Source organism: Miniopterus schreibersii, assembly GCF_964146895.1.
Source record: "Miniopterus schreibersii genome assembly, chromosome: 2".
NCBI lineage: Eukaryota > Metazoa > Chordata > Mammalia > Chiroptera > Miniopteridae > Miniopterus > Miniopterus schreibersii.
This window is the reverse complement of record NC_138102.1, coordinates 64,189,113-64,214,314: the sequence shown is the minus strand read 5'-3', so window position 1 is coordinate 64,214,314 and position 25,202 is coordinate 64,189,113. Positions and strand designations below refer to the sequence as shown.

The 25,202-nt window shown below is 36.1% G+C and overlaps 1 protein-coding gene across 2 annotated transcripts in view; it reads right to left on the bottom strand.

Moving 5' to 3' along the window:
• DIAPH3 (diaphanous related formin 3) overlaps positions 1-25,202 on the bottom strand; it is a 424,348-nt gene that overhangs the window by 312,374 nt on the left and 86,772 nt on the right. For both annotated transcript variants that reach the window (XM_081128431.1, XM_081128432.1), the window contains 3 exons: positions 19,317-19,447; positions 1,617-1,691; positions 1,462-1,531 (listed from right to left, as the gene is read on the bottom strand). In XM_081128431.1, coding sequence (XP_080984557.1) covers positions 1,462-1,531; positions 1,617-1,691; positions 19,317-19,447 — 276 coding nt within the window. The remainder of the gene's footprint in view (positions 1-1,461; positions 1,532-1,616; positions 1,692-19,316; positions 19,448-25,202) is intronic.

The window sequence follows — 25,202 nt, the reverse complement described above, 5'->3', positions numbered from 1 at the left end:
TAATTAGAATATAAATGAAAAGTTCACTCCCTCTCCAATTCACAGTCTCACACTAAGTAGGAATATTATCTTCAATCTGCCATCTCACTTTAACCATGATATTCTTCCCAAATTCAAATTATGATCCACCTGCCCCTTTGGTTTGAAAAACTGTTTCTGGGTTTCTCTACTCTCAGATTTTCCAGGTCTAGTGAAACCTTCAATTTCTGTATTTTCATTTTAAAAGGAGCCTCCTAAAGCAGTGCTGTGTGTACACAGTGAGAAAAGACCTTTCTCTATCAGCAGTTTCTGATTCCTTTATTCATTTATTCTTATAGTCTACAAAATATCTAAAACCTACTTCTCACAGGACAATACAAGGTCTTGTGATTTCTACATCAGATATTTTCCTTGATCTTACCTAATTAGAGGAGGGAGGCAAAGAGAAAAATGTTTGATTGACTAAAAATAGAAAACCTAGCTCCAGAAAATGCTGAAAAATACATAAACAATTCAGTAAGATGAACATAATTAGAAAACATAAATATTCGCTACATTTAGTAAAATATATATATATAAAATAAATGTTAATCATTTAAATATCAGTACTTAAGCATAGAGTCTTCTAAAGGCTTATTCTAAAAATAAGAATAAAGCAAAATATTAAAAATAAAATTAATCAGACACATAGAGAGTTTGGCTATAAAACACAAATCATAACACCACTATAAGTACAATTTCTTCTCCTGTCAACTAACAGCAACTAAAACCCCTATCATTACTCACACATCCTGAGGTAGATGTGTTTAGATACTAGAGCGAAAGACATGGCATGGGATAGAGAAATTTCTTCAATTAACAGTAAAATAAAATGTTGTTCAGAAAATCTAACTTCAGTAAAGAGCTTCAAGTGTTCTCTCTTCTAATGTATCCTCTTTAAATATATCAACTCTACGGACTCGTCGTACTACATTTGGTCTCAATAGTACTTGTACTACTAAGCATCACTGCTCCATTTCTGGGACCTGTTATATCTGTTTTTATTAACTGCATTATAAATTCATAAACTATAAAAATTAAGCCTTTCCAACTTGGTTCTTTGGTAATAAATATTACTGTAGACTACATTGAATAATCACATATGATTTCAAAGCTTATTCATACTATAGTTTTGAAAATTAAAAGAGAGAGAGAGAGAGGAAGGGTGTGGGGAGGGAGGAAAGGAAGGAGAGAGAATTAATCTACACATGAGTTAAGCGCCAGAAAAAGGTCCATTCATCCCCAAGTTTCTCTGCTGGGAGATGGTTGTTTTTATACAAAACTAGAAGTCATACAATTCAGTACATTTTCTATCATGTACTAAACAGCATATTAAAGCAACACATCACTTAAGTGTAAATTTTTTATTACACAACTCTAGTTCTTAAGGATTCTGGAAGAACTGGTGAAGAAGGAATACAACGTGATTAATCATGTACGTGCCTGTGTGTTCATCAGAGCCTTCAGACACTGGATGATTTTGTGCTGATTCTTCTTTACAGTGGTTTCTTTTCTGTATGGGCATAAAAGGTATCAGTGTTAGAATGATAATTGGACTTGCAAATGTAGCTTAAGTGAAAATAACTGGCAATACTTACGTTTTGCTACTAATCAGTTTTTCCAAAATGTCCAGTAATAATCCAAGCCCCTCATGTCCGAAACTTTCTACCCAACTGAGAAACAGGAATATTAGGTCAGTATTCTAAGTGCAGAATATCACAATAACACCATCACAAATATTCTAATCATAAATTATATTTGTTATATTCTAATCATAAATATAACATAAAAATAACACCTTGTACAAAATCATCCATGATTCAGTCTTAGCTGTGATAGAAGGAGCAAAACTGGGACAAGCTAGTGATGTGCATCCTTATAAGTGTTAAGAATTTCCTTAGTTTCAAAGTTCAATTGGTTTTTGAAAAAAACTTCCTTATTTTTAAATGAGTATTTTCATCCTGACCAAACTGTCTCTACCTCTATTCTATAAACTTATATAGTCGCAGTACTGTATGTAATTGAAAAATTACTTCCAATAGACAACAGCTCACCTTGATTATAGAAAAATGTAGAAGTACATTTTTTCCAGTGGTGATTTAGAAAGCCTAAGTCAATAAATAAAATGGTAACAATTTGTCTTCAAAAATGTGGAGGAAAGAAAAAAAAAAATACGTATTTTTCTTTGTATATATGTGTTTGTATACATATATATTTGCTTGTACGTATGATTTTTTGTCTATGTATGCAGCCTTTGAAAAATGGAATGTTAAAAACCAAATTTCATCCAATAATCAAAAGCAGCACATTATAAAGAATAAAAACAAGTTTAAATCATATACCAGGATATAATACCATTTTCTTATGAAAATATAACATATCCCATGAAAATAAGGGTAAAAACCAAATGCAACATTTTATACAATAAAAATTGTTTAAAAATTCACCTTCATTTGTATGCTTCTATGAACACAGTTTAACCACCTATTAGTACTCAGAATTTCTGATTTTACCATCCACCAAAAAAATAGCAATTTACAATTTAGATTGGCAGACTCTTGTCAGATTATTTTTATCCATCTCTTCTCTGTGAAAACCATAGAATAACTAATTCAAGAATGCAGTTAAACAGTAAAGATACTCCACTGTAAAAGAAGACTGAAGATCATTATCATAGTTAAGAGGACAAAAAAAGTTAAATAGAAGTTGGTGTTTCAAACCAGAATGCTACTTCAAAAGTGAAGTTTACTCTGCGCTACCAGCAGCAGCCATCACCTGTAGGCATTTCAGTTGCTGCTTTCATGTTTCATGAAAACCCCTACAGCATTCACTTAACTATTTGCCTTCTTGACTCCTATTCTGTATTTATTCTTATTTCACATGCAGCAGGGAAGCTCAAAACCAAACACATAAGAAGGAATTGAGAGTTTTTCTTGTCTAACACTGAGATGTGAGGACACCAGGCCCTCCTGTGTTAGTAGCCACAGTGTGACTTCAGTGTTTTGTTTGAAGTATATTTTCAACAATCTCGATATTCGAAAGTATATCCAGAAAGATATTCTAAAGCTGATAGAAATGGTTTAGGATAATTCATACTATTATCATCTTCAATCATTGTGGACAATGAAATTACTATTCCTAAAACTGCCTTATACCAAAATACACAAATTTAAAATTATGTTAATATAACAAAAAGACTTTGTTGCATTTAATATGCATATCTGGAAGTCCAGTCGGGCGTGGCTCAGCGGTTAAGCATCAACCTAGGATCCAGGCGATCAGGGTTCAATCCCCGGTCAGGGCACATGCCCGGGTTGCGGGCTGCAGCCGATCAATGACTCTCTCATCATTGATGTTTCTATCTCTCTCTCTCTCTCTCTCCCTCTCCTCTCCTCTCTCTGAAATCAATAGATATATTTTAAAAAAATACATACAAAATAAAAATAAATACATAAAATTTAAGAAGCATATCAATCCAGGTAAATCAAGATACACCTTCTGGTGTTAATAATTAATAGAACACAGCTATTTTTAAAATTTTTTCACCACTAATATAACAACTATGACTAGAATATTGGGGTCTACAGAAGTTCTCAAATCAACCATTTCTGGGCCCACTAGATACCTCTCTTCTACATTGACAAATATGAATCATTAAAGTAAAATTTATATTCACTCATGTCTATTACATAAACTAATTCTCTATAAAACAAAGATGAATGTAAAGAGCATCATGCCTAATAACTTTATACTATACTCTTTTAAATCTTGGTGAGAAGTAATTTATCATCGACCATAAAATCAGAAAGGTTGACAAGTCTTATCAAAGGCAACTTATACTTTACATTTCACAAAACATCAAAAACAAAAGTAGTAGGACAGGGTGTGGACAGAGGAAACTAGGATGCTTGATAACAAAAGCAGCACTATAATTTTTAAACATAAAAAGGAAGCTGATGAAAGTACTCATTGAAAAAGTAATATTGAAACACAAATTAAATAGGCATAAAAAGTCTGTTTTCCTAAAAATTTGCAAGGCCAACATATTGTTGTATTAACATGTTGTCACCCATAAGCCCATTCTCTCAAAATCCTAGCCCCACCCCTACTATTTTCAGCAACATTACTTTTAAGAATAGGAGCAAATATCAGTTCCTCTCTCTTCTGGAAAAGATGTTCAAGATAAAAAGTGATATTGAGTAGGTAGGTCTGCAGTCCTGACAGAGGTTTATTGAAATCCATAGCTTTCTACAAAAGTAAAAAAATTCTCATCATCAGTGTAAGAAGCAACCTGGAAAAAAAATTATCAACTGATCTATAAGTGATCAGTCTTCAGGAAACAAAATCTGTACTATTTATTCTGTGCCTGTCAGCACAGTACCACCAGGCATTACGTGGTTTAACTATAAACTGCATTCATGGATGAGTGAGCAGTGTGCAAATGTTTTTTCTTCATGAATAGAAATGGCATAGAGATTAGCATGCCATTTGTATGAGGGGGGGGGAATGTTTTAAAAGAGCAAAAAGTAATGGGCTAACTACTAATTTAACATAAAATCTACCTCTTAAAATGTTTTAACAGGAAATATCAAACTCTTTTCTTATAACTGCTTCAAGAGAAACTTCTAAGTATACTACCACTTAGCACTTCCTAGCAGGAGTCTCAATGAAGGAGAAAAGGTGAAGAGGTAAAAGAAGGGGGAAAAAAAAGAGGAGGGAGAGCAGGTCTGGAGGATTAAATGTTCAAACCACTTTTAAAGGTTCAAAGCAGCTCAGGCTTTCAAACGCAGTTACTGCTTCCAGGGACTGAGGATGAAGTCAAGTGTGCAAAGTGGTTTCCAAAGCATTGTTGGCTTTAGGAAGCAAATGCAGTCACCTCACTGAGCAGAAGTGGCAACAGTCAGGCCTCAGATTTACTTCCTGGCCAAAGGAACAAAGCACTACGGGTGTATGTTTCCCACAGACTAAAATTCAAGTTATTAGCTCTCTTCCCAAATGTGCCCTAAGGAAGGGAAAGATAAATGCATCACTGATAGTTGGAATAAGCCTACCAGATCTTAAAGGCAATCCTACCCGATACATACACCTGGAGAACAGGAACCATTTCTTATCTGTCTTTAATTCTCCAGCCCCTGGGACAGACTACACTGAATAAATGGTTTTAGAATGAAACTGAAACTCCTTCCAATTTTATATAGAAGGAAAGGAACACAGGGAGAGAGGTAAAAGTCACTTAGAAATAACATCTAGGTCTGCTGATGCTCAGTCACACACCCTTACTTTACATACATAGAAAAAGGCACAAAGAAATGACACGTTCTCTGCAGCATCACTGAGTCTGCCTCAAACTTCAAGCCAGGAACAATCGTGATTCTGAAACTGATACTTATCCATACTGAACCAAGGATGATGTATCTGAAGACTGCCCTGCATCACACTTTAGGACTTGACTGACTGCTGCTGGAAGGGTGATGTTTCATTACTACTAAAACTCAAGTGCTCATTAACAAAGTCAGCAAGCCTTTAAGAAGGGCTCACTGTGTGCTTAAAACTGTACTACAGGTGAGAAACACAAAACTGAATAAAACATGTTCCCTGCCCTTGAAAGGATCACAGACTAGTGGTTGAAACAAATGTTGAGCAAAATTATTTCCATAATGTAATAAGTGTTATAATCATGGTGCTAAGGAAACAGAAGGTATGACATCTACCCCTTGGGAACAAAGCAGCTGATGTCTGACCTGAGTCTTGAAGGATAAGTCATGCAAAGGAAGATAGGTTTCTAGGCAGGAGGAAATACATGCAGAGACATTAAATGTTAAAGATGGGGCCTGTACTGAGCACCACAAGGGGCCGTATCAGAGATAAAACCAAGCAGGTAGGAAGGAGCTTGATTTTGTATAAACTATATACATTGCCAGGGTAATGGGAAGTCATTAAAGAATCAAATGTATTAGGCAGAGGTAATGAGACCTCTGTCCCCCCCCCCCCCCCAGTGGCCAAGTCCTAACACTAAAGCCTATGAATATATTACCTTGCACTGCAAAGAGGAGTTAAAAGGGGAACTGAGGTTGCAGATGGAATTAAGGTTGCTAATCATATGATTTTAAAATAGGCAAATGACCCTAGATTATTCAAGTGGGTCCAATCTAACTACATGATTCTTAAAAGCTAAGACCCTTTTCCCAGCTGGGTGTGTAACATGAGATGGAAGAAAGAGATTCAAAACATGAGAGGGACTCAATTTACAAGCTTCTAATAGAGGAAGAAAAACATGAGCTAAGAAATGGAGGTAGACTCAAAAAAAGCTGAAATAACCCTAAACTGGAAATGGAGATGTCAGTCCCACAACTGCAAGGAACTGAATTCTGCCAACAACTCGAATGACCAAGCAAATAGAGTTGAGTCTCCTCCTTTGTGAACAGGGAATATCTCTCTATTTAGAACTTATTTGATTTCTTTTATCATTATTTTGTAGTTTTAAACATAAAAGTCACATACATAATTTTACATTTACACCAGAATATTTGTTTTTGAGCAGTAGTAAATGACATTTTGTTTTACAAAGTTCACTGCTAGTATACAGGGATAAAATAGATTTTTCAGGTTTAAAAAAAAAGCACAACAAATTTACCCTCTTAATATTTAAGTGTATAGTACAGTACTGTTAACTCTATGCACCTGCTATAACAGATCTCTAGAACATTTTCATCCTGCAAAATACAATTGATTTTTGTTTGTCTTGAATCCTGCCATCTTGCTGAACTCACTGATTAGTTCTAAGAGTTTTTGTAGAATCTTTGAGTTTTTTTATGTAAACAATCATGTCTTCTGTGTAGGAGCACTTTTATTTCTTCCTGTCTGATGCATATTCTTTTTATTTCATTTTCTTGCCTCATTGTTCTGGCTAGAATTTCTAGTACTGTGTTGAATAACAGTGGGTTAGAGCAAACACCCTTGGCCTTGTTCCCATCCTGAGGGGACAGCATTTCATCACTAAATATAACATAAGCTGCAGAATTTTTGTAGATTTGCATTATCAAGTTGAGAAAGTATCCCTCTGTATTAGTTTCCTAGAGTTGCTATAACAAAGTGACACAAAGTGGGTAACTTAAACAACAGAAATTTATTCTGGAGGCTAGAAACCCAAAATCAAATTGTCAGCGAGGCCAAGCTTCCTTAGAAACTCTGGGTAGAATCCTTGCCTCTTCCTAGCTTCTGGTGGAAGCTGTTAATACAGGATTCCCATATCTCTATCACCGAACCACATCCTGTGTGTCATTTCTTTTCTTCTTATAAGAACATAATTTATTGGAGTAACAGCCCACCCTACTCCCTTATGACCTCATCTTAATTAATTACATCCTTTCTGTTGTTAATCCTCACCTGAGGACACTTTTTCCATTGATTTTTTTGGAGAGAGTGGAAGGGGGGAAAGGGGGAAAGGGGAAAAGGGGAAGAGGGAGAGAGGGAGAGATCTGGGAGAGAGAGACACATTTATTGGTTGCATCCCGAAGGCATCCTGATCGGGCGAGGGATAGAACCTGCCATCCAGGCACGAGCCCTTGACGGGGAATCAGACTCCCCAGTGCTCTAACTACTGAGCCACACCAGCCAGGGCAGAAAACTGTTTACTGCCTACTTTTGGCCCTTCCACTCTCTCTAAAAAAGTCATAAAACACTGACTAATCCCCATGGCATAATGAACAGACAATGCTAATGTTCTACTCTCTCATACATTCACTAGCTTCTGCTCCCACCAAGAATAAGTTGCATTCATTTCCCAACCAGTTTTTGCCCAGTTGCCCCTACTGCTACAATTACATAAATTAATTAAAATTACATGAACATATCACTGGGAACATATTAGGACACCATATCATTGGGAAAAGAGTTTGTTTCCATGAACATATTTCTATGAACATATCATTGGGACAACATATCATTGGAAAAAGAGTTGCTGTTTCTATGAAAACTAACCCTAAGGCTTTGAAACATTTTTAAACATGACATTTTAAAAGTGCTATAGAAGTACATGTTGGCACAAGTATAAATTGTCAAGAGATATCACCAAAAAGACATTTTTAAAAGAAAATAAATTCTGCACTCATATTACTTTGTAAGAGCTTCTACATTCCTGTTTCACTTTAAAATACCAATGCGAGGATGACAATGTACTATGGGTGTGGTTTATGCAATCAGCCTGCGCCTACTCCAAGAAAAGGTCTAGGCTCCACATCAAAAGTCCAGAGGGAAAAAATGGATGTTTACGTTTTGAATAAAAATTTTTAAAAGTTTAGTGTATATCTGAGTCCCTTATTTTATGATTCCCTGCTTTAACCAATTACTTCAAATAAGCAGCCAAGAGCCCTGGCCAGGTGGCTCAGTCAGTTGGAGTGTCATCAGGGCACATACCTAGGTTTCTGGTTCGATCCCCAGTCAGGGCACATTTGGGAGGCAACCCAAGCAACGTTTCTCTCTCTCTCTCTCTCTCAAATCAATAAAAATGCATCCTCAGGTGAGGATTAAAAAACACACCAACCAATCAACAGCATTGAACAAGAGGACTTCCTCAGTAGACATGAGCTTCCACCCAAAAAACTACAGAGTCTTGCCCGGTCAATGTGACTCAGTGGCTGAGCGTCGACCCATGAACCAAGAGGTCACAGGTTCGATTCCCAGTCAGGGACACTCCTGGGTAGCGGACTCGATCCCCAGTGGGGGGGCATGCAGGAGGCAGCGATCGATGTTTCTCTCTCTATACCTCTCCCTTACTCTATCTCTAAAAAATCAATAAAAATATTTTTTTAAAAAAGGAATTATATAGCCTTTCTAAGTAGTTGATAATATACATTTTTCTTCATTTTGCTTTTGTGTATGATCTGACTTATTTTCCTGTAATGAACCTACATTTTTTATAAGAAAAGTATTTTTAATTATCCAAAATAACAATCTTATATAAAGGCCTAGGGAAACACAAAGTTATTTTGCTAAAATTCAATGTAAGAAGCTTCTTGAAAGAGGAAAAAATATATCACTGGTCACATGTGACAAAGTAACAAATTTCATACCTTAAACTTAGAAGGTCAGCTTTAATACTCTGTATAATATCCAGATCCAATTTACATTCCTCTGTCAGAGTAATATATCACCGACGCTGAATATAATTATAGCTTATTTTAAGTTTTTCTTTTCACCTGCTCTTAGCAAGGTGACTAAATACTTAGAATGAACATTGGGGGGAGGGGGAAGTACAAAGCAATTAACATGCCCTGCAGGGCAAAACAAACATACACCCACATCCCAACTGACGACGCATCTACAAATATCACACTAAATTACACAGCCAGACAAGGAATTCAAGAACTAAATATTGTTCTTGATTGTAAAATCTGTCAAGCTTCAAAATACAACCATAAATATGTATACTTTCTAGAAATAGACTTTTAAAGATATTATGTATTTAAAACGAGTCATTTATTCTCACTCCTAATATTAGATGAGATAGGAGAGGAAAAGACTCAATAGTTCCTTCTCCTAGTTACTTTTTAGCCATAACGTATTCAAAGGCATAAAATGTCCAGAGAAAGTATTACAAATAAAATAAAAAGAAAGCCAGGTTAACTGTAATGATGAAAAACAAAACACCGCCCGGGCGGGCGTGGCTCAGCGGTTGAGCGTCGACCTAGGATCCAGGAGATCGGGGTTCGATTCCAGGTCAGGGCACATGCCCGGATTGCGGGCTCATAGCCGATCAATGACTCTCTCATCATTTATGTTTCTATTCCTCCCTCTCCCTCTCCCTCCCTCTCTCTGAAACCAATAAAGACATATTAAAAAAAAAAAAGAAAAACAAAACATCTATACATGAAACATGAGTTCTTGATGTTTAGATGAAAAGATAGTAAGAAAACTATGGATTTAAAATAACAAACTCATGTGCTCTTTCTAATCAAAAGTGCAGTCCACTGTTAAAATAAACATACAGTAGAAAACAAAATAGGCTGAAACATTAAATATCAGTAAGTACATTTCGAAGTATAAAATCAAAGGCATCATTACTTCAGGAAAGCATTAAACGAATTATTCATTTTAAATACTGACTATAGTTGACCCTTGAACAATTCAGAGGTAAAGGGTGCAAAGTTGAAAATCCATATATAACTTTGGACTCCCCCAGAAACTACTAATAGCCTAATGTTGACGGCGAGTCTTACAGATAATATAAACAGTCCATTAACACATATTTTATGTATTATATGTAATACACACTGTATTACTAAAGTTAGAAAAATATTAAGAAAATCAAAAGAAAGATAAGATACATTTACAGTACTGTACACATCTATTTTCAAAAATCCATGTATAAGTGGACTCATGTAGTTCAAAATCAACCAGTATACAGGGGAAGAAAAATTATGATCACATTGCCATCACCTGTTCCCATGTGTTCCTACCCTAAATACTTGCTACTACTGACCAACAGTGGCCCCATAGGTCAGATCAGTCCATAATCTGCCCTTGATTCTATCAAATTCATTGCTAGACCTTCACTCATAATGCTCCCCTCCACAGAATTACCTCATCTTTCAAGGGCCAATTCAAGTTTCCTTCTTATTTGTACTCTCCATTTGCTCAGAGGGCTCCACACCCATGACCCAAGATCCCCTCCAGTTACTGCCCATTTCTCTCCTTCCTTTTATAGCAAAATATCTCAAATTATTTCATGACAAGCATGGTCAGTTACCATCCATTCACTGACTCTCACTTCAATATGGCTTCTGCCATCCAGACTCCAAAAAATTGCTTTTCTCAAGATCACTAATGACTCTCCTCTTGCCAGTTCTGGCCCTATCATGTTGCCCAACTTCTCAGTAGCATTCTGTGTAGTTTCCACTCTCTCTCTTTTTTAAATACTCTTCCTCTCTTGGGCACAGATTTTCTGGATTTTCCTCCTCCCCACTGCCGACTCCTACATATGTTTTCCTGGCTTCTTCTGCCTTTATGGATGGACCATGGCTGGAGTTCCTCAGGGCTTGTTCTGGGCACTCTTCTAAATCTTCCTATTATCTTTGTGCACACACACGTACACACACACGCCCCCCACCCCAGGATCTCAGCCATTCTCAGTCTTTATATATAATCCACATATAAATAACAGCTAAGTACCCCCTCATTTCTCCACTGAGCTCCAGACTCACACATATGGCACCTTACTTGATATTGCAAACTGTGAAACTCTAGAAAAATCAAATTTAACATATTTAAAACAGATATTTTGGTTTTCTTCTTCAAAATGCAAGAGAACAATGACAATAAGCATCCTCTTCCATCCCAGTTAATGGCACTACTATCCACCTATCTGTTCAGGTCAAAAACCTACGTGTCATTTTTGACTCACACACCACATCCAATCCATCAACATGTCCTACAAGTCTCTACCTCCAAGTTGCCTGCAAAATCCACTCACTCCTCACCCCACCACTACTGCAATCCTTATCCCAGCCACCCTCATTATTCCTGTGACTCCTGCCATAATCTCCCTTCTCACCTCCCTTCAATCCATTCTCCCTACAGCCGTTTCTTTGAAACAAGTAAATTGAGAATATTTCATTTCTTGCATAAAGCTTTTCAATAGCCACTTATTGGAATAAAAATTCAATCTCCCTACCATGATCTTTTACGAGCCCTTACAGCCTGGACACTGGACACCTCTCTAATGGCTGCACCCTCCTGCCACACTGTTTCCCAACCTCAGAGTCTCTGATGCCCAAGAGGTGCCCCAGGCCTAAGCTTCTCCTAACTAGTTCCTTGTCCTTTTAGTCTCTTAAACTTCACCACCTCAGAAAAACTTTCTCTTGTATCTAAACACTCTCTATCCATTACTCTAAGTACCTTATTTTTTCTTGACTGAAGTGATTATATCTTTTGTTTTATTTACTTATTTGTTTTCTAAGTCTCTCCCCCATATGTCTCTTGTTCCTGTGGTACCTAGCACTGCACCTGTGAATACTTGTTGCAAGGGTAGATTAACAAATACATCCTCTGCTTTCCTTGAGTGCCATGTTATCCATACCACATAACACATACCAAATCCTTTCCTTAATTCACCTAGCAATACCTATATAGTAACAAGGCCAAAAAAATTAGTCTAAGGAAGACACAATATAGATTCTCTGTATGTAGGACACTAAATAACTAGGACCTTCAGTGCCTGTGGTGCGGTAATTTCTCCACTGAAAATATGTATCTTTGCCCAAGAAACCAAAGTAGCCAATAAATCACTTCAGACTGAAAGCTGTTATAGATTTGAACACATAAGGTTTACATTCCCAGAAAACACAATTATCACTGAAAAGGAAAGTTTCTTATATTTCACCTTTACATTCATGAGAAATTGTGTAAGTTTTCTAGCAGTATTTTTCCCAAATTGTTATGGCAGAACACTGTTTTGTTGTCCTTTAAATAGTAAATTAATCTGCTCAAATATTTAGTTTTCAGTCACATATTCTTCCTTTTATACATAAATAACTATAAAACTACTCTGTTTTTACAATGAAGATTTGAGACCCTATGTTACATGTGACTGACTTTACATTTTAATATCATTTTAAAAAAAAATTAATCTTGGCTATTCAAACAGCTATTTATATTTCATTTAAAATAGAGTAGGAGCCCGGATGGGCATGGCTCAGCGGTTGAGCGTTGACCTAGGATCCAGGCCATCAGGGTTCGATTCCCAATCAGGGCACATGCTCGGGTTGTGGGCTGCAGCCGATCAATGGTTCTCTCATCATTGATGTTTCTATCTCTCTCTCTCCCTCTCCCTTCCTCTCTCTGAAATCAATAAAGATATTTTAAAAAATAATAATAACATTATAAAAAATAAAAATAAAATAGAGTAGGAGATATATGTATTTGGAACACTTTACAATTCTAGGACCTTCCAAGTAGAAATTGATCTATACAGCTCTTATTCATTAGGTACAGAAAATATGTATTTCTGTTAAAAGCAATTATTGACTTTGCATTCAAAGTCAAAGCTTTGGAATTACACACAAAGAATATAAAATATTTAATGTGTTTAAACAAATAAAAAGTACTAAAAAAATAAGCAAGAAGCACAAAATTATTAAGAATGACAAGGAGTTTTAAAACAGAGCCAAAGAGATATTATAGAGATGAAATTATAATAATGAAAATTTAAAATACAACATATAAGTTAGACAGTAGACTAGACATTGGTGAAAAAACAATTAGGAAACTAGAAGATCTTTAAAAAATATATCCAGAATGGAGTAGAGAAAGAGACAAACAGATGGAAACTATAAAGAGATTAGGAAATAATGGTATATGCAGTAAGAAGGTCTAACATATACAAAATTAAAGGGAAAAAAATCAATATTCAAAGAGATAATGGCTGAAATTTTCACAGAATTTATGAAAGGCACCAACCAAATTCAGGAAGCCCCCCAAAATTAACAGGATAATAAGAAACAATCCATCTAGACACATAAAACTATAGACCAAGAAAAAACATCATAAAAGCCCTGGCTAGTGTGACTCAGTTGGGTGTCCTCCCGTGCACTGGAAGGTTGTAGGTTCAATTCTCAATCAGGGCACATGCCCGGGTTGCTGGCTCAATCCCCAGTACGGGGCGTTCAGGAAGCAGATCAATATTCCACTCTCACACTGACGCTTCTCTCTCTCTCTCTCTCCCTCTCCCTTCCCCTCTCTAAAAAATCTATTTTTTAAAAAAGGAAGAAAAAAATGTTTTAAAAAATCATAAAAACCAGAGACAGATTTGCTGGGAGGGGGAAGTTTTAAATAAAGAGCAGCCAGCCCTCTCAAAAACAGTAATGAAAGGAAGAAGAGACAATATTATCTTCAATGTACTAAGAAAAAAAATCTAAAAATCCTCAATTTTATACGCTAGGAAAACTATCCTTCAAAAATAAAGTCACTGTCAAACAAAAGAGTTTTACCATGTACAATAAAAAAGAATGCTGAGTACATATGTGTTTGTAAACATATACACACATATTTGTAGTATAACTCAATAAAAATAATAGCTAATTTGTAATATTAACAATAAAAACATAGAATGAAAAATATTGCACAAAAATAGCATAGAAATCAAGACAGGGTGATCTGGCATTCTTAGGTTCAAAAGAAAAAATATCTTCCTTATTTTTGTCCCTTTCAAGTACATGCATGTTAAATTTCCTTTTTAATCATGTGCATGTTAAATTTTTTTGTTATAGGATCAGAAAAAAATGAATGCATCTTCCAAGTTAGTAAATGAGAAAAAATAAAACGAGAGATTAAAAATCTATGCAAGCCCGGCCAGTGTGGCTCAGTTTGTTGAGCATCGTCCTGTGTACCAAGAGGTCCCAAATTCTGTCAGGAGACATGTTAGGATTTTGGGATCAACCCCCAGGAAGGGGCGTGCATGAGGCAGCGGATCGATGTTTCTCTCTCATCGATGCATCTATCTCTTTCCCTTCTCCCTTCCTTTCTCTCTAGAAAAAAATCAATGAAAACATAGTTTAAAAAAATATATCCTAAAGAATTTAAGGATGAGAAAGAAGAAGAAAAGGAAGAATACAGAAAGGGAAAAAGGAGAAGACAGCAAGAGAGGAAGGGGAAGAACATGTGAAAAGGAACAAACTGAAAATTCAAAATGAAATATCAGACATAGCCCCACCAGGCGTGGCTCAGCGGTTGAGCATCAACCTAGGATCCAGGAGATCGGGGTTTGATTCCCGGTCAGGGCACATGGCTGGGTGGCAAGCTGGATCTCCAGCCAGGGGCGTGCGGGAGGCAGCCAATCGATGATGGCTCTCTCAGCATTGATGTTTCTATCTCTCTCTCCCCCCTTCCCCTCCCTGAAATCAATAGAGATATATAAAAAAAAAAAAAAAGACATAAATTCCAATATATTTTTATAATCAACACAAAAAGATAAAACTACAAGATAAAAACAAATTATCGAAAAGGATTTTTAAAAAGCAGCCATATGCTATTTAGGTATTCCTAAAGTATAAGAAAAAATAAAGGTATAAAAAAATGATTGTGAGACAATGTGAAAAGTTGCACATATCAACATACATAAATCTAAGAAAAATAATACAGAGCAACACTCAAGTCTCAGAAGAATGCAGGGGAGATGATGCCATTTACATAGAGTTGAAGAGGATATGAAACCAACATATTAAGAATACATATATGGTGAAACTGTAATAAAAAGAAAAAAAACTGGTTAAGTCCAAAATTCAACACAGTGGTCACCACAGGATAGTGGGAGAAGGCTATGTAGGATTAAGGAGGAACTCATGGAAGCTTCAAAGGAAACATTCTATACCTCAGCCTCATTAAGTGGGTACTTGTTTTACTGTTATGATGAATAGCCTTTATTTACAGGGTGTCCCCAAAAAATGCATACACACTTTAATAGCTGATAGCTCAATTTTGAAAACGAAATGTATTTTAATAAACACTGTCTTTATAATTATTCAAAGTGTGTACACATTTTGGGGGGGACACTCGATATGTTTAAAGTTTTATAAAATAATTTTTAAGTAAGTCAAAGTATTAGTAATTTCTAAATTTTGGTCTTAATTTTTTCTTCAATTCATATTGATGCCAATGAATACATTGATTACATTGCTTGTCACAAGCCTTTCTGTTTCTTTCATCTCAAGTGTGGCACATGGCACTAAACATACATCAACACCAAAGTTAAGCTCCTCCACTGGTTTTGTGTTTTAAAGGCCAGAAAAAAAGAAAAACGAGACCCTGGCAGCATTGCTCTGCAGATGAGCATTTACCTATGACCCAGGAGATCATGGTTCAATTGCGGGTCAGGGCACATGCCCAGGTTGTGGGCTCAATCCCCAGGAGGGGGTGTGCAAGAGGCAGCTGATCAATGACTCTTCTTTGATGCTTCTATCTCTCCACCTCCCTCTCCCTTCCTCTCTCTGAAATCATAGATATATTAAAAAAAACAACAACAACACAAAAACTAGTTTTCAAACATAACACTGTTTAAATGGAATACTGACATGCTAAGGCTGCTAACCGGCTTTGCAGTAAACAAATATATTTTAATTATAAATTTTTCTAAACTGATTTCCTGGAAGTTATTTAATCAAACCTAGTCCCAAAACCTCCATAGAAATCATAACAAAAATATAACTTTAGTCCAGTCAGCATGGCTCAGTGGTTGAGCATCAATCCATGAACCGGATGATCGAGGTTCTATTCCCAGTTAGGGCACATGCCCAGGTTTCCGGCTCAGTCTCCAGAAGGGGGCATGCAGGAGGCAGCTGATCAATGGCTTGCTCTCATCATTGTTGTTTCTATCTCTCTCTCCCTCTCCCTTCCTCTCTGCAAAATCAATTAAAAAAATTTTTTTAAACATAAATTTAGCAAGAAAATATTTCTTGTAAACTTGAAAATGTTAACCATGAGTAAAGGAAAATAATGCCTAAAATCACAAAACATAAAAACCTAGTAAGACTGAATTTTCTGAGACAGAAATCTTATCCTTGACAGCTGCATCAAATTGAGAAAATGAAGATGCATTCTATAACTACTTTGCTCTGTGCATAGATGGGTATGGACTAAAATGTTTGATATCAATCATAATGATGTTAGTGTCTACCTTTTTACATTTCCACCTCAACGTGCTTGATAGCTTCAATGTAATTGCTGACTATGTCAAGATCCACTAAGAGTAATATTTGATAATATGAAGAACTTACTCTCTTCTCCAGTGTTTCAAAAATAAAGCAATTTTGTCTTTAGCATAGAGGTGTCACGAAGAATATTGAATAGTCAATAAAACTTCAAGCAGAACTTTGTGATCTTCAAATCAACTCTTCATGAAACAAGGCAAATAATCTGGTATATAATGCAATGGCTTTTACATAATTCACCATCTAGATAATAAAAGGTTGGCGTGGCCCATAACGGTTAGGCAGAGTTTCAGAAATTGATGAATGGCTCTAAAACATTGCCTATCAGCTTAGTGTAAAGGGAGTGGCGCCTCCTACCTTTTCCTTGATTTTTGATTTAAATAAATCCTGATCCCAGCATTGGAGAGCTATCATTAATCAGGTCACTTGTTTCTTTTTCAATTCTATCCGCAGACATTAAAGAATTTAACTCTAATTTTCTCAGTAATACCACAGGTCAAACAATAATCTCAAAAGCTTACAAAAATTAGAACTCTTTCTCTCTTGGAATTTAGTCACATACTGTACATAAAAAAGAAAAACTGACTTCATCAGCAGATACATAATAACTGACAGCAAAGTCCAGATTTGACAATAGGCATAATTTAAAGTTTTACATGTTCAGCTAAGTCATTCCTCTAATCGGAGCACCAGACAAAGAAATGTTCAAGTATTTTTCTCAATTTTCTGTCTACATAAAATGCTATGATTTCAGAAAAAGAAATTCTCCAGTAAGATTTGCTATTCCTTTTGATTAAAAAGACTACTTTGTAGGGTTCCTGATAATATATTCTAGAACTGGCCATTCTCAAGGAAATGTTTCCCTAAGTGCTTGATTTTTTTTTTTAATTGGGTTTAAATGAGAGAGACATATAGCATTATTCCCCAGTGTTTTTAGGTGAAATCATAAAAATAATTTATCCATTGTACTGTGCATGAGTTTATACATAAAACCCTTTCAGTTGTTCTTTTGTTATCATATTCACCTACTCAAAAGATAAAGATGAAGAAGAAAAGGTAAAGTCTACTTTTAATTATATTGAAAAGTCACAAATATTTCCAGTGCCCAGTGGCTGCCAGATAAGCTCAGAAATGAGTGTATGTCCCCAATCAACCCCAAAATACCCTCTTCCTACATTTAAACTCCATAGCAACAGGGCCTGGGTCAGCTTTGCTATTTTCTCAAGCCCCACATCTAATATAGTACTTGAAAAGTAGCAGGTGCTCAATAATTATTTGTTGAATGAATACATTTAAAAGGTACAGAATAAGTTAGAAGCTAGGGCTCTTCATGTATGATTATTCCTGTAAATAAATTCCTAATTCAACTTAGTTTCTATCAATAGGCAAGGTAAGACATAAGAAGGCTAAAATCAAACCTCAATGTTTCAATCAACAAATCTTTAGCGAGCACTTTCCATGTGCTAAGCACGGTCTAGAAGTCCCTGGTCTCATGCCCACTACTAGTTTACAGCCTAGAGAACAGACTGCAAGTGGCAAAATATGAAAAAATGAAGACAACTAAAGTTGAAATACAATAAAGATTATTTGTTCATTCTTCACACTCCTTAGTTAAACCTCACTCAGTTTCATGACTTAGCAGGGTGGATACCTCTGTTTTAGATACTTGTACTTTCAAGGATTTTTTCATACTATAGCCTAACTACAGGAATGTTAAAAAAAAGTAACAATCACAGAAGGTATCAAAGAGATTCTTTTACATATCAACAACCAATCATAATCTGTCATTCTACCTCTTGGAATATACATATGTATCACACCCACACATGCTCACACTCATCATGTACACACATGCAGGTATATTCTTATGCATTTCTTATGCATAAATAAGCACCGATATACAATGAAAAGGCAAAACTGATCTACCCTAGACCCTTGGAGCTGTGAAATTCTAATTCCATGATAATTTATAACAACTGCTTGAAAATTTTTAAGAATATGCTTAGCTAAAAAGTCTAAAAATTGATTTAGAAACACACCTATAGTAATGTTGCCAGATATAGGAAACTCAATTAAATTTGTATTTCAGTAAATCAGTTTTTTTAGTGTAAGCGTATCTAAAATTCAGATTTTACTGGGCATCCTATATTTATATTTGCTAAATCTGACAACACTAACCAAACACAACCATTTCTAATAAAGGAAAAAATAAATTAGTGGTACTTCCTGCTATGTCAAACAAGAATAACTAATTTATATGCAATACCAAAATTCAGAGTGAAAATCACATAAATTAGTAGTTTCTGATCATCACTGTTCTTTTTTAAAAAATACCGTTTAAAAAAAACACCCTAAGATTTTAAAAATTCTAAGGAAAAAAGGTGAGTTTTTTAAAAGTCCATAGGCTATGTATGAAAATACAATTGAGACTAAATTTCTTCATGCATATAAATATTATGTACTCATTTATAACCTTAAGTAGTTATTGAGGCATAATGGCTACTAATTACAGAAGAAAGTATTAAATAAAAATGACTGATTAATAACAACTGTTTAGTTTAGTAACATGCCCTAATGATGTTCAGATATGGGAATTACCTCACAGGATTACTAGTCAAAGATACTCGAAGTGACTCCAGGCACGTGACAAGTCTCTCATCTGCAGGTCCCATTTTCAGTTCATGGATGAATTCCTGAGGTGAGATCTGACGATTTCTCTTAAGACTTCCCTGTAAAGTAGTCAAAAAAATTTTTTAATTCATACTGTCTGAAGATTATCCATTAAAATAACAATTACATTAACCCCACCTTTCATATTAACGGCTGGCTGCACACAACTACTCAGAGGAGTATTACTTTAAGAGGATGATTTCCTAACTTCTGCCCATAAATCCATAAATTCATAATCCATGGTATCCACAAAAGATAGTAACATAATCTCAAAAAGTTGGCAAACTAAAATAACTACTTTTCAAATCAAAAATATGAAAAACAAAGTGTATATCATAGAAAATATTTTAAAATATAGTAATATATTTTAGGCACACTCAAAAACCAAAACCCAATACAAGAACAACCCTATTAAAATGAATATCCCAGCCCTAGCCAGTTTGGCTCAGTCATTAGAGCGTCAGCCCTGGGACCTAAGGGTCCCGGGTTTGATTCCAGCCAAGAGCACGTACCTCTGTTGCAGGCTCGATCCTGAGTGCAGGAGGCAACCAATTGATGTCTGTCTCAGTCTCTCTCCGTCTCTGTCTCCCCCCCTCCCCACTATCTCTAAAAAGTAATGGAAAAAAATATCCTCGGGTGAGGATTTTTTTTTAAAAAATTAAAAAAAAACAACAACACAAAATGCCTGAGACTTTACCCTACATACAAGCTAAGTTAGCCTGTTACGGTTTCATGGATGCTCACAGAAAACACAAGAGTCCTAACGGAGAGTCATAAAACTTTATTATGTATATATTGGTTCCCCAACCCACCAACTGCCACAGGGATGAGGCAGGGCCAATGATGGATGATGGATGCCTGCACATGCCGAGGATGTCATTATAGGAGAAGAACACTGAGCTGGGGGGATTCACCATTTTTATAGTGAATAGTAACAAGCCTGCTTATTACCCATAGACAAACATAACTTCACTTCTATAGCTACTCACTGCAAATGCAACCCTGAGAAATGGCATGGGTAAAGAGCATTCAAGCTTTGAATTCTTGGCATAACCAGAAAAAATATACAGTGATATTCAGGGCCCATGTCAGACTGCCTCTCCCAGTGAAAAATATCTCTCATAAAGGATTTTTATTCAGAATATTTAACAAACTCCTACAAATCAACAGTAATAGCACAAAGTCTAATTGCAAAAGAAGATATATGAATGGCGAATAATCACATGAAATGACGTTCACAATCATTTATCAACAAGGAAATGCAAATTAAAACAAGTAAAATAACTACACACTCCCTAGAATGGTGAGGGTGTGAAGCACCTGGAACTCACGTACATGACTGGTGGAGATACAACATGGTATTGCCACTCTGCAGAAAAGCTTTGACAGTTTCTTTTAAAACTAAATATACACTGACCATAGGACTCAGCAATTGCACAACTAGGTGTTAAGCAGGAAGGGAAAATAAATATATCCATACAATGTTCAGAACAGTTTTATTCATAATAACCAAAGACTAGGAATAACCCAAGTATTCATCAACAAGTTTGGTTATATCCTTACAACAGAATACTACACAACAATAAAAAAAGTCACTACTCATAATGTAACAAAATAAATGAATCCAAAAAAACTATGCTGAGTTAAAGAAGTCGAACAAAGAGTACATAGCGTATGGTTCCATTTATATAAAAAACCAAGACCAACCTGCCAATTTTTTCTCTAGGACCATTTTAGTTCAAGATATACAAGCAGAACTGTTAATTTTTGGTGTGTTTGGTTGGAGGATGGGGTTAAAAGTGGATAGCACTTTAAATGGAGTAGCCAGTAGATTTTTCAAATAAACACTGGGAAAAACAGACTAGGCTCACTAGCTAAAAATACTTCTTTATTTCAGTCATATTAAGTTTTTCTAGCTTGAACAATTTATTAGACAATAAACTGCCTAAAGGCCTCTGCATTTTCACCTGACATTCCTGCCTCTAAAGCCCTCCCCTCTTACCCAGACCATCACAGCTACAGATCCTTGCACAGGCCTACTCCTAGACATCAGTTAGAGCTGGGTAGAGACTAACTTCTCAGGACAGGCTTTTTAGGAGCCACACAAACTGAGTGCCCCTTGATAAATTCCTTTTCCAAAACACACCACTCTGTATTAAAATAACTTACATTTATTGTTTAAAGGATATATTGAACCCCTACTGTGTGACAGACCTTGTTTACATGATATGGATACAGGAGTAAAAAAAAAAAAGTTAAAGATGACTCCTAGGTTTTTGATCTAAGCCAAAATGTGATGCCACCTACTTGAATGGGAAGATGGAAGGAGAGTGAGTAGTGATAGGGAACGTAGCTATTTAAGTTACAAGGAACTTGTATTTGAGGAAATGACAGTTTTCTCTCTAAGAAAAAAACATTTGAGCGGAGACCAGAGTAAAGAGGAGGGGACACGGGAAATTTGGGAGAAGCAAACAGAAGAGCAAACACGAAGCCCTAAGGCAGGAATGAACTTAGTATAGTGAAAGTACAGCAAAAAGACAAATCTAAATCCCAGTGAGCATGACAGAATTACAGAGACAAGGACAGGCAAAACAGAAAGGCTTCTGATCCTGGAGACAGGATGGAAAAATTAGTCTGACTGCCAAATGTTTTTTATATGACTCTTGAGCTAAAAATGCTTTTTACATTTTTAAAAACTTGTAAAAAAAAAAAAAAAAAAAAAGGACAGGAGGTGCATGAGAAAAGGGGGGAAGAAGACAAAGCAGCAGCAACTGAGGCCCTATGGAGACCCAAAGCCTCAAATGTTTAGGATCTGGCGATTTACAAAAAATTTGTAAGCCACTGATATGGTCTGACAAACCACGGTAAGTACTTTACATTTCATTCTGAGCAAATGGAAAACTAGTGGAGGGTGCTGAGCACAGAAAAGATCCAATAAGCACTTTTTTTTTTAATTATTCTAAGTCCTGTGTGGCAACAGACTGTAAGTGGCAAAACATGAAACAAGGAGGTAATTAGAAGGCTGTTTGGTCACGAGATGACAGGAGCCTGGTATAATATGCCAGTGGATGGAAGACAGGAGAGTTACTCAACATAAACGTGAATCAGACAAGATTTGCTGATAGTTTGGATGTGAGGTGTGAAATAAATTTAAAAATGATGCCAAAGCTCTTGGTCTCAACAACTGAATGACTGGTGTTACCATCGGAGAATCACTACGACCTTATCAATATTAGCTTGAGTTGTGGGTAGGGTGGAGATAAGCCTGATCAGAACTTAAGGGGGAAAACAAGAACAAGAATGGGCCACTCTTTTGAAGAGCTTTTCTGTAAAGGGGAGCAAAGAACTGGGGCAGGGGGGCGGTTTACATGTTTGTATGCTGATGTTCATGACCAAGGAAAGGGCAAGGAATTGATGATGCAGAGGGCATAGATGCAGGAAAACAAACAAGTGAACCAAAAAAACCCTTGAGTAGGTAACAGAGGATGTGTCCTACTACATAAAAGATTGACCTTACATAGTTGCAGGGAATATGTATCACTTTAAGAAGATCAAAACCAGAATCAAAGGGAACAGGTTCAGGTAAAGTGTTAGACCCGGTGATTAGGAAGTGAGGTATAGCAGTTCTACTACCTTGGCATTCTCAGTGATAGAAGCAGCAATAAAATCAGCTAAAAATGCAGAACTGGAGGTGTGAGAAGAAAAGATATGAAATCACTTTCAGAAAGTAAAGAAGTGCACTGAGAAGGTCTGAGATCTGTTAAGGTACGTGATAAGAGCTTGGTAGTCAACTGTGGTCATTCAGGGACTACTGGTAAGTGTGGCTACATGCTTCCTCCTAGATGTATGCTGTGCTGAGGTGCAAATGCAAAGGAGGTGGGAAGTTTAACCAAGGGCAGAGTTTATATGAAAAGAAATGATGGTTTATGCAAGAGAACAAAGGACTGTGTGTCTAAGGTCCATAAGGAGAGAAGCAAAGGCATGGTGGGGGTGAGAAGGCAGTAACATTAAAAAGTGGTAGAGTCAACAGATTAGCAGTTCTAAAAGGGTTATAGAATTTTTAAAGTGGGAATATTAAGTAGGAAAGATAGATAATGCTCAGGAAAGGAAGTCTGTAAACCATATTTAGAGGTGGTATTTTACTAACTAAGATAAAGGATGGTTGAGATTAGGTGGAAAAACAAAGATCACTGGGAGTGATAAAGTCAAGGAAATAAGAGTATGGGATGTTGGATGGATCATCTATGTGAATGATGAAGTTAGCAAGAATAATGACAGTGGTAGTAGGAGGAAGAAAAGCAATGAGCTAGAGAGCCAAATCTCCAAGGAGAAAGGAGTCTGTGAGTACTCGCCAACACCTCTTTAAATGATGCCTTCTCCACTGGAATGCATTTACGAGGGCACGTCTGCTTCTGCCTAACTCATCACTGTGTCATCAGCCCCCTGTAAAGGGCCTGGCATCCAACTAATGAATAAGATTATAATAAAACTGAAGGTATACATAGACTGAGGATTAAAATAAGACAGTAAAAATAAAAAATAAAAAAGGCTGAAAAAAACAAATGCTTACTCAAAAGAAAGTATTTCAAATTAAAGACATAGGAAACAGACCATATAATTGGGAAATTAGTTTTCAGCATTATTTCCCCCTTTTTATTATATTACTATCAAAATGCAGGTATAAAAAGAAAGGAAATTGAGGGGAAAAAATATTATGTTACATGAATAATCAGAAATATTCCTTTTAAGTACAGTTCCTCTTGTAGGGCTTTTTCATTTTTCATAACTGCAAAGGAAGTGCGAAGTCTGGGGAGAGACAGGAAGGACACTCACGGCTGCATATCTACAAGTCCATTAGCCATGAACATGAAAATACTTAGAAAGCTTTATCCCCTGGGGTATCAAACACATTACTGAGATAAGGATGTCTGCCTGACATCACGAAAATTAGAAGGGTATTTATACAACATAACTTTTAAGTCTTTTTTAATCCCTTAGTAAATTTTATTCTAAAACACCAAATGCAGGACAGAAAGAAGAATACATACATTACTCTTGTCAGATTCTTTATTAAATATATTCTAAGGTATAAAACGTAACCTCGCTTTCATTACTTATTTCCCTTACCATTTCTGTTTCTCTGAAACTAAACATTCTTTCGGTAAACTAATAGAAACCATTTCCTTTGACCCTTCTTAGAACAGATTCTTCTGTACCTGCCTCAATGCCTGCATGTCATCTCAGTTCAGGTGTAAGAATTATTCAGTGTATGTATCTTCACTGTTCTATCTTATTTGTTCGCTTGCAGAATAATCTCGAATACCATTTCTATGACAAATTAAAAATATACCATACCTCAAGTTACCAGTGGAAAATACTGAAGAACTGACTTTCATTTTTTCAAATAACTGAGTGATTTCTATACAACCAAGGAGAATCCCCCATTAAATGACTTGATTTTTAAAATACAAGTAAAATGCTTAACCTAGAAAGTCTGCAAGCTCTGCAAGACACTGACAAAACACACTGTCAGCGTGGGTCCAGACAACGCTCTTTTAGTCCCTAGTCAAGTGTCTAACACATGGTAGTCGCGTTAGGTAAAAGTATGCCTAGATTATTTGACATCACAGAAATCAGAAATTATAGTGTGACCTCGGTTTTTTAATGTAGTCCACTCCGGAACACCATTCGAGTAATGAAACATTCAAAAACCAAGGGATCAACAGCCGACAGCTGGGCCTCAGGATCTTGCCCTCAGCGGAAGCCGTGTGGCATGTTCCACTTCCGAAGCATGTTCGAAAACCGAAGCATTTA